Source organism: Pezoporus occidentalis, unplaced genomic scaffold (assembly GCF_034315485.1).
Source record: "Pezoporus occidentalis ecotype Australia unplaced genomic scaffold, CSIRO_AGI_Poc_V1 ctg8, whole genome shotgun sequence".
NCBI classification, from domain to species: Eukaryota; Metazoa; Chordata; class Aves; order Psittaciformes; family Psittacidae; genus Pezoporus; species Pezoporus occidentalis.
Window position 1 is genome coordinate 4,326,742 of NW_026916158.1, and position 10,262 is coordinate 4,337,003.

Genomic DNA, 10,262 nt, shown 5'->3' on the forward strand with positions numbered 1-10,262 from the left:
CACCCAAAACAACTGCCTTCAAGGGATAGATAAGTAGCATCTTTTTGCAGATAAATGAGTGAATTTGAATCTGGAGGTGGATTTTAGGGGAATGTGAAACGTGAACCTCCTCTCACAAACTCTCTTAAAACACACTTTTATACAGTAGGACAATCCCCGTAAATGCAAGTGTGTTACGTTTCAGGGATGAGCTGTGTGTGTGTCTTTCCAAAGGAAAAGGATGTACAGAATACATTTGCATTAAAATTCCAGGGCTCAGCAGCCCTGAGTTAGTTACATATGCAGAAATTAAAATCTATCTTTCTACATGCTGATATGTTGAAGATTTCTCCCAGCTTCTCACTGTGCTCATGTTAAATGGCTTTAATTAAAGCGAAACCTATCTGTAATCTGTATTTTTTCTACTTTGGGACCCAAGAAGTCATGTGTAAAAGCACAATTAACCTGGCTTCATTCTTACAGAGCTTTGGCAAAGTTTGCTCCTTCCCTCTCATTTCCTTTTTACTCTTAAGGAATATGGAAGCAGCAGACTAATCAAAAGTGAGCTTAATCAAAGCTATGTGGAGAGGTTTGAGATCTATTTGAAGTTCTTGCAACGGTGCTTTTGGAAGTTGTGGTATGTTTGTGCCTTTGTCAGTTGTACCTGAACAGGAGTTGCGATTCCAGGTGAACTGTGGGGAATTGTTGGTCCCGTTTTGAGACTTGGAGAAAACTAAATGGGGAAGAAAAATGTTATCTTCTGAACTACAGTGATTTCAGTGCTGCTATATGATAAATCTTACTAAGCTTCTCTGTCATTGCTTCTGGTTTCTTTATAAAGACCCCAAGCTGCTCGACAAAAGGTATTTGCAAGAATTAGTTCTATTAGTATCATGTTCTGTCATTTGAGAATGTACAAAGCTGTACTGCAGAAACCCCACATTTCAAGTATTTAATTCACAGAACAAAAGTAAAAGCATACCCCATGTAATTGAAATAAGAACTTTCACACTAGATGCACCGGCAGGACCTATTAATCCACAAAAATCCACAAATACAATATGATCTGTAAGCCTGTTGTCACTTGAAGAGTAGAGAAATTAATCGCATCCTGTACAAGTTACAGGGATCAGCAATGACTTAACGTTTTGAGTCATAGTGTTACAATGTTGCTCAGTTGTGTTTTAGCAATTCTTCTGAAGGATGAAAAACGGGAATTACAAAGATCATTAAGTTAACTGTCAAGGTATTGGCAGGTATTTTCCCAACAGCCCACAAAATGGGGAGCATGTATCCCAACAGCTGTTACGTAGTCATCTCTCCATTTTCTTACATTATCTGAGCAACCATACAGGAAGAACACGCTTCAGTTACACCTGCCAGAAGGAGTATGTCACCATCAGCATTTCAGATGGCTTAAGTTCCAGGTGTTTGGGATTTGATTTGTGTCAGTTCAGTGCTTGGGGTTGTGTGGATCTCTGGCATCTCAAGTATTTTTTCAATTTAAATTCTCTTAATGAACCATAGCAAACTGAGGCTCTAGCACAGCTTTTCATCAGTCGAGATTGAGATCTAAATAATGTTTTACTTTAAAGTGGAGTATATATAGCTGCTCCTTAAAGATTGATCTGTTTGATTTACTGCAAAATTCGATAAACACAGCAGAGGATGGGCTAGGAGGGAGAGCTGGTTTGGTGCCTCTGTAAGCGGGTGTTTTTTCTATCTTTTCTTGTGATACCACTGTAAGACAATAAATCTGGCAAAGTTTATCAAGCTTAGATGAAATTATGAGGTAATCAGTTTATCACTGTTCTGGGTTTATGATAGATCCTGGTAAACCTGCAAATGCATGTAAGGCAATGCTGGGAAACATTTTGCTTCAGTGGAAGCAAAAAAAGCTTTTTTGGGTGATCAGTCTTTCCTTGCGATCACTTGCTGTTTCTTGAGTAAGTGACGTAGATTCTTTTAACTGTTTGTGGGCTTTTTAGGTTTTTTTTACCTGTATTTCACAACTTGAAAGGTTGGGAACACACCATGATTTTCCACTAGAAAAAAAAAAAAGTTTCCAGTATTGTCTTGATACGAGTAAATAGCAAAACCAACAGACACGAGAACTGTTTGAACTCGCATCAGAGCTCTGAAGATGTCTGGGTATTCAGAAGTTGAAGCATGAGTCATTAACTGCATTCTGACAGATGAGCAGTATGCCTTGTCCGGATATGCTTCTTCCTGTCTCTGCAAGGCCTTCACCTGCCAAGATGATTTTGATTAGCTCAGGTGAATCTCACATTTAGAAATAAAAGGCTGCTGTGAAGGGAAGAATGTGTATTTTCATTTAAGTCCTGTTGTTAAAATCAGTAACACTTTTATGCTCTGATTTGTGATGTCTGATGTTCTGTCCCCTGCTCCACCTGCATTTCAAACCTAGGGAAAGTAAAGCTGCTAACTTAAATAATTTCTTAGAATTCTTTCTGGTCACGTTGGGAAGTTACTACGTGCACATAGCAATCTTTATCCATATCACTTAGAGTTGGTATAGTTATTTACAAAGTACTCTCTCTAAGAGGTAAATTGCACAATGTTTTTGCAAGAACAATAGTGTGTGAGAAGCCTTTGTCCATTTTTAAAATTATTTAAAACGTATTATTAAAATTATGTAAAAGTATTTAAAGTGAAGCTTGGTGGTGGTCATCTGGAATCAGAGCGCAGATTTTTAGGGGGCATTTTACAGGGACAGGAGCAGGGAAACTTTTTTTTTTCCCCTTGTAAAATTCAGGTCTGATGTTCGTTTGAAGCTACAGAAGTAAAAATGAATTTCTAGGTAATTGCTGTGCCTGATTTCCTATTCAGTGGAGTAAAGCCGAGCTCACTCCACCTCAGGAACACCAAAGTCATTTAACTGTGCTGCTAAATTACATTCTGTGGGGTTTAAAAACTGATCTACTTTGTGTCTTGGAAAATTGGTACTTTCAAAAACAAATAAACAGAACAGATGAAGATCTGAGGTGCCATACTGTGTCATTAAAAGTGGATTCTGTGACTTAGTTTGCTTCAAAACATAATTAATGGAAAATGAAACATTAAATTGGTGGGGGTTTTTCTTCCCTATTTTGTTCTGCAGTGAGGAGAGTTATAATGTCACAGATTATTCTTTGAGGGACCAGCTGGTGGTACAACAGTGTGACAGTGAGGACCTGACTTCTTCTCCTGTAAAGAACACTTCAGCTATGCTATACTCACGGCAGACTTCTGCAACTCACCTCTTCAGACTACTGGTCCTCAGTAACCATGCGGGAGAGAAGGTGGAGATGCTCCTGGGAACAGAGAGTCAGTAAGTGAATAGTTACCATTTCTGTAATTTTTCACCTCCCAACCCATCTGAGTTTTAGGCTGTCAGCAACAACATTCCCATCTCACCCTGTGGCACACCGTGCTGCTGTGCACGCTGAATAGTTGAACATGTGAATCTAGGTATAATGTGGGTTACTACAAGGAGAATGTTACTTTTACTGTTGTAACTTAGGGAAGCTTTCTTGATACCTACCTTGGTGAGAAGACCTTGAATAATCAGACTGCAGAGATTCATTTATGTTTGCTCTCTCTGATGCTTTCATGTGCTGGTTTGTTCCTTACAGGTTTAAAGTATCTTACCCTAATTGTCAATTCTTTTAGCAGTATGGTGTTTACACTGTATTGTTTGTACACAGAGCACAGTACTATCAGGAGGAAACTGGCACAGGTATGTCCTTAGGCATGATGGTGGTTGCCGGCAAATCATGTTAGGGTATGAATGCAGAATGCTTTTGTCCTGGAGGAGTGATTTGTGAGTTAGTTATTGTAACAGTTGGATGGTGCAGAAGTGGAACAGTACTGGATTAAATGGGAGGAGGCTGGTGTTGCCCTGCAGAGCTGTGCTGGGATAGAGGTGGTCCTTGTTCTCCTGACAACAGTTTTCTGCTTTAGAAATGAGCAACAAGAAGTGTCTTGTTCTGTCGGGAGCACATATCCAAGAGGCCGTCATCTTGCTATGGTGCCATTAACTTCTACACAACCCTCCACAAAAGTGAAAGATTTTATCTGTTCTCGTGGAAGCTGGAGGCGGGAGGGAAGACATGAAGCAGATGTAGCCCAGCCTGGAAAACTTTAGTTTTAGGTTTGCTTTCAAAGTTTAGAATAGCCCTGAAAGAAACGATAGATCATTAATGATTTCCATTAAAGATCTCATTATAAAGTAAGCTGATGATTCAGACGTGTTTGGAAATGCGTTTTTATTGGGAAAAAAATGCAGGACATTTTTAGTTGTCTGGGCTTTTTATGAAAAGAAATTTTGTTCTGCAGATGTATTATTGATTTGCTGTATACTGTTTGTCATATAAATAGTCCAACAGATTGTCATTCAGAGAAAAAAGATTCTGAAAACAGTTACTGTGTTTGGAAATTACCTGGTTTTATAGAGCATTATCCTGTATACAAAAGTTACAGGAAATAACCTTCTCTTAGCTTTGAGAAGGTCAGGAAGGGAATCTGCAGTGGGAACCCCAAGCTGAATGGTTTAGAGTGCTCACTGAATAGAGTTAAGTTTTAGATGTACAAAAATGTTCTATCTGCCTTGTCTCTTCATGTGGTGTTTGGGTCCCAAGTACAAAAGTACCTGCATTAGGTCAGGACTTCATATTGCCCAGTGAATAAGGCACAAAATACACAGTACACACAGATTATAAAGAAATATACACTTAAACTGGAAAGCAGTCTGATATCTTTGCCTTTTTCTTAGAGTTGCCTGAAAGGAAATGTACTTTTCCTGTTAAGAATGGTTGGTTACAGGGAAGGAAAATAGGAGTATAAATAACACCTTTTTCTAGGAAAACAAACAAAAAAAAAATCCCCAAACAAAAAGAAGGAAAAAAAAAAGCCCCAAACAAAAACCACCAAACCCCACCAGCCCCAAAAATGCAAAACAAACAAAAATCCACAAAGTTAATGAATCTAATGCAAAGTTGTTTACAGAGTTTCCTTTTTCTGGTTGCAGTACAACAAGTTTAGTACCACCTACTTTTAATGACTGAAGTGTAGCATATGCTGTAGTTTTGGCCACTGGTATGAGACCAACTGGCATCAAATGTTGGCAGGAGCCAGGCAGTAACTCATCTTTGAGGAAGAGTGGGTATTGGGATTTAAGAAAAATAATCACATTCTTATTAAATGCCATTAAAACAAAATCTTTCTATTCAAAGTAATGAGCTTCCAAAAGAAGCATGCACAGAAAGACTTCCATTCTGAATCCCGTTATCCCCAGGAAGTTTTCTGAGTCTGTGCCCAGAAAAGAGATTTCTTGAGCTATTTAAGAAAGGCTGTGAGAGAGCGTCAGTGTTTCTGAAAGAGAATGATGAACTTTATTGCAGAACGATGTGTAGTGGTGCTGAGCAGTGGTGCATCTTGGAAGACATGCTGTAGAGAATTCCCCAATAATTTGTGTAAATGTCCCATTCTGTGACACTTCTAAAGGGCCAGAATTTTCTATTTTCAGATGTTTCAGATTTTTGATAATACCAGGTCTCAGCAGCAAGCAGTTGTGTTTCTTTACACCAAAGATGGCAGCAAAAATTCTTCCTAAGGGGATGGAGAACAGGAAAATTCAGTCGTGCAATTCCCTTGTGTTATTATAAGCTCTACTGATAGCAAAGCCCCTCAACAAACAGGAGATAAAAATCTAATCTCACTGAGATGTTTGTTTTGGGAATAGAGTTCAAATTTTGATCTGCCAAAATTTGAAGCTGTAAAGATGAAGTTGTTATAGCTCAGTCGATAACAGGGGTGATTCAACATTAGCTTTCTTTTTCCTTTGCTGTTCAACATGACTTTAGCTTGTTCCACTTGCGTTCAAGATCAGTTGTTGGTAATTTGCACCTCTGTGATGCACTGTGTAATTAGAACCTAAATAATTCTTTCTGCTCTTCTCAGAGATTGTTTTTTTTTCTAGGTTATATACAAGGTGAGATTCAAATGGCTAATGTAGGCCTCTGCTAGGTCCTCACTTATTTGTGCTGACTCTCAGATATCCCACACTAACGTATCTGGAAACATAATGTGTTCTCCTTGAGAGCAGAGAAGCTTCAGTTCCCCCTTCCTACCTGCTCCCCTTCTTGCTTTCATTCTAAGTGCGCGGTGCAGATAGACAGTTCTTACTTACAGGAAACCTGTTGGTTGGTGTTGTGTGTTAAAATGGCTGTATCGGATTTATTTTTTTTTCTAAGTAATACTACTTAACAAGCATTAGTCACAGATCCTAGTGGAAAAGTTCACCTATGTTACGGAAAAATAGCTTAAGGTATATAAGACATCATATGTGTTTACAGGCTTCTTTTATACTCCAACCTGCTTAAAATAGTTAAATATGCTTGAATAATGTATTACTAGTAGTAGTATCACACCTGGCCATATTTTGAGAGGAGAAAAAAGCGGTTTTGTTATGCTTTACAGAGCCTTGAAAGGGGGAGTTATCAAGAGCATGAATTAGGAAATGGAGTTTTGTCTTTGCTGTTTGCAGGAGTGACAGAGCTCGCTGGATTACAGCACTTGGACAGGATGGAGATGGGCAGAAGATGGACAGGACAAGTAAGTTACAACTGATGAGATTTGTGAGACCTTTGGCAGAAGAATGGGAATGTGCTGCCCCTTAGCTGGAGGCATGAGCATGTGTAGAGTATATGTATCCTTAGAAATGCTTCTTTCTGTTTCTGGGCTGTGTTGCTTTAGTATACATGAAGTTGCCGTCTCTTCTGTGCTTGGGGGTTTCTTGGAGTAGTTCAGTTTCACAAAGTATTTTTAATTTGCATTCATTAATTATAGTTTGGCCAGTTGTTCCAGTCTGGTAGCAAAAGTGCAAAGTTCCTTCCCTTACATGTCCATCCAGTTTGTTCATGTATAATTGCTTAGACAGGAAGCCCTGTGCATAACTTGCTGCCTCCTTTATTGTGGTTCGTTTTTTATGGGTGTTTTTTTTTTTTTGTTTGGGGGGTGTACTCTAAAAAGGAAATGTTTAAATTAATTATATATGTATTTTCATAGAAGATGCTCTGTTATATGAAGGGTTTAATTCAGCCTGGCTTACTTTTTTCACAGCTTTGACTCAGGTAGAGATCATCAGAACCTACACAGCAAAGCAGTCAGATGAACTCTCTCTTCAGGTTGCTGATGTCGTTTTGGTTTATCAAAAAGTAAATGATGGTGAGTGAGTGAGAACTTTGCTGTCACTAACCACCTGTCACCACTGCAACTGATCCAGTTAGAAAAGTGTCTTTTCTAATGTCTGGTTGGACAATGAATTAGATTCCAAGAAACCCTTGAGCATTTCTGTTCAGGTTTTGGAAGGACAGCCTCTGATTAGGCAACAGGTATTCAAAGTATGTCCTGGCTGCTTGTAAGTTGTCTGCAAATGAGAAATAGAATTCTACCAAAAACCATGGGGCTCATGTAGGAATGCTTTTGTTTGTTTTATTGAGTAAGCACCAGGTTTGTGTAAGAGAAACATTTATGTTAATAGTCATGTTACACACTGTGCTTCACTGCCTGCTTTTGCCTGTTTGCCATAGCATCACATAACCCAAGATCAACATTGGTTCTTGCCTGGATGTGCAAGAGATTCTACTCATATCTCACACTGTGCTGACTCAGTGATGCTTGAAGCTCTCAGCACTTGACGTATGAAATCTTAATGATGTTATTCAGTATTACATACAAAAATCAAAGTCCCTAGCAGTTGTGCTGCATTGCTTTTGCTAGATTGCAGTGATATTGTAATCTTTATTTCAAAATATATTTGAACTACAATATAGAAATTTGACTGATTTCACGTAGTATTTATTTTTACATACTACTTTGTTCCTAGTCTACATGTATAAAAACCCATCTATCTTAAGAAGTAGCAGATTAAGTAGCTTCTTCTGCTACTTCCTGTGAAGATAAATGTATAATGTAGGTGATGACTGTGTCCACTCAAGTGCAACACACAAGAGTTCTAGCAAGTTACCTTTAACATCACTTGAAAAAGTTTGTTACTCTTTGTCCCTGCGCCTTGCAGGTTGGTATGAAGGGGAGCGGCTCCGAGATGGTGAAAAAGGCTGGTTTCCTATGGAGTGTGCTAAAGAGATCACATGTCGTGCCACGATTGACAAGAACATGGAGCGGATGGGACGCTTACTGGGACTTGAAACCAATGTGTAGTATTTGTGCTTCTTCATGCTGCACTGCAGGATTTGCACTAGCTGTTGTCAGTGGGCAGGGCTATGTCCCATGGCTAACACATGGAAGATCTGGGTCACCAATGTGAAAAACCTAGTTAAGGGAGCACTGATGGTTCAGACACTCATCCCTTTGTTTTGAGAGCTCTGAACTGAACGTTGCTCAACCATTAGCAGATTTCAGCTACAAGTAGTTTCTTAGGCACTGGAGATCAGTCACACATCTTTTTGACTTGAGTTTCAGTTTCAGCTTTAGTTCTTCCATCCCTGTCTCTTTAAGTATTCCTTCTCCCTCTGTTTTTGAGTATTTTGACTTTCTCTCGGAAGCAGAACTCCTTGCAGCAGTTAGTGTGGGAGGCTGAACACCTTACCCATCCACTGAGCTGGATATAAACAGCAACAGAGGGGGTTTCCTGTTCCTGAGAAACTGCAGCATTACAGTCCCAGTACCAGACAGTATGTTACTAGGATACTCCCTAGTTGTGTCAGAATCCATGTGTAGAATAACCAATCCTGTAATTCATAAAGGACTACCTCTCCAGCAGAAACCCAGGGAAATCCCAGGCCTTGTATGAAGCGATTGTCTCTCTCTTCAAAGCTAGCAAAGCTGACACAAGACTTTCTCTTCTCTTCTCTTAGTGCTGCAGTTCTGAAAGGATTTCTGAAAGCAAGAAACAGCAGACTGCAGAATGTATGATGTTGATTGTCTTGGTCTCAGATCCATATTAGCACAGGTGTTTTAAAGGAGTGTAACTGCTGGAAATGTCTGGGTTTTTTTTCAGGCAAAAAGGCACGAGAGAGGTAGATAAAACGTTACTGGGACTGTGCTGCATTGGTGCTGCTTCACATGTGCTCTTCTCTGTTCCAGAGAAGACCTCTCACAATTGCACTACACACACCACCTGCTAAATTTTAGCATCTGCAGTTTAGCTTTGGAATTTCACAGAAAACCACCACTACTTCATGTTGTGTGAAGAAAATGCACTCAAAAATAAAGTAGATTTCAGTGCATATTTTTGTATATAGGTGTGACAGTTTGTATTATAAAAGCTTTCACCTTTTTAAGGACCAGCTGGTAACTCAGCAGGGCAGAAAACACTTTCAACAAAAATGATGGGAAAAGTTGCAGTATCAAGGCTTTCTCCTTGTTAGATTCCCCACCTTTGTTAAAGGGGGTTGTATGTTTTATGTACTGCAGTTATGTTAATTTGATGTGAGTGAATTGGATGTTTATAAAGATTTATCTCTGTACCAATTTACAATACATTAGGCAATAATTTTGCACAAAAACACCTGACAGTCTGACAGCAGTTATAGAGCCTTGTAAATTAAGTGAACTAATAGTAATGAGAGAAACTGTAAATTGAACAGACTATTTAACATAGTAAAAATACTGCTAATATTTTAACAAATTGTGTTGTACACAGGCAGATGTTTAACACAGCTGAATGTATAAATCCAGACATTAATTTTATTCAGATTTTTTTAATACATTGTATATATTTTTCATACCTAGTTTTTAAAAAAAGCTCTAGTGATTTTTAAAGACTTTTTTCATTTTTACTATTGTTGGACACAGTTTTTTGGGAATTAGAGACTATTATGACTTTATAGGACAACAATCAATAAAATGCTTTTAATTCCTTACTAAAAAAGGTTTGTTTGTTTTTTTTCTTTAATAAATACCATTACACTGCAAGTTATTAACATAGAAGTGAAAGCCAAAGAACTGAAATCTCTTCTGTAACCTTTGGCATTTTAAATTTTCTGTTCTATAAAGACAAATACCACCACCCTGTGTATTACTGCATGTCCCGGATCCAACTTACATGCATACCTCTGAACTTGGAAAATGGCATAAAATGCCTGGGAGAGCATCTCATCTCTGAGATTGTATTTAAGGAGAATGAGTAGGAAAACAGTCAGGAACATAAGACTCTTCGGCTACCTTTGCAGTTATTTATAATGCATAACTTAGTATAGATACGCAAAGATGACCATTACTTGTATCAGTGCTGAGAGCTTGGGCCTCCCCACTGGCCC

At 38.6% G+C, this 10,262-nt stretch overlaps 1 protein-coding gene across 3 annotated transcripts in view; it reads left to right on the top strand.

Moving 5' to 3' along the window:
• Window positions 1-9,888, top strand: part of ARHGEF26 (Rho guanine nucleotide exchange factor 26) — a 59,628-nt gene extending 49,740 nt beyond the window's left edge. For all 3 annotated transcript variants that reach the window (XM_062603042.1, XM_062603040.1, XM_062603041.1), the window contains 4 exons: window positions 3,101-3,310; window positions 6,527-6,594; window positions 7,102-7,206; window positions 8,060-9,888. In XM_062603042.1, coding sequence (XP_062459026.1) covers window positions 3,101-3,310; window positions 6,527-6,594; window positions 7,102-7,206; window positions 8,060-8,202 — 526 coding nt within the window. In that variant the 3' untranslated portion in view covers window positions 8,203-9,888. The remainder of the gene's footprint in view (window positions 1-3,100; window positions 3,311-6,526; window positions 6,595-7,101; window positions 7,207-8,059) is intronic.
• Window positions 9,889-10,262: the final 374 nt, after the last annotated feature.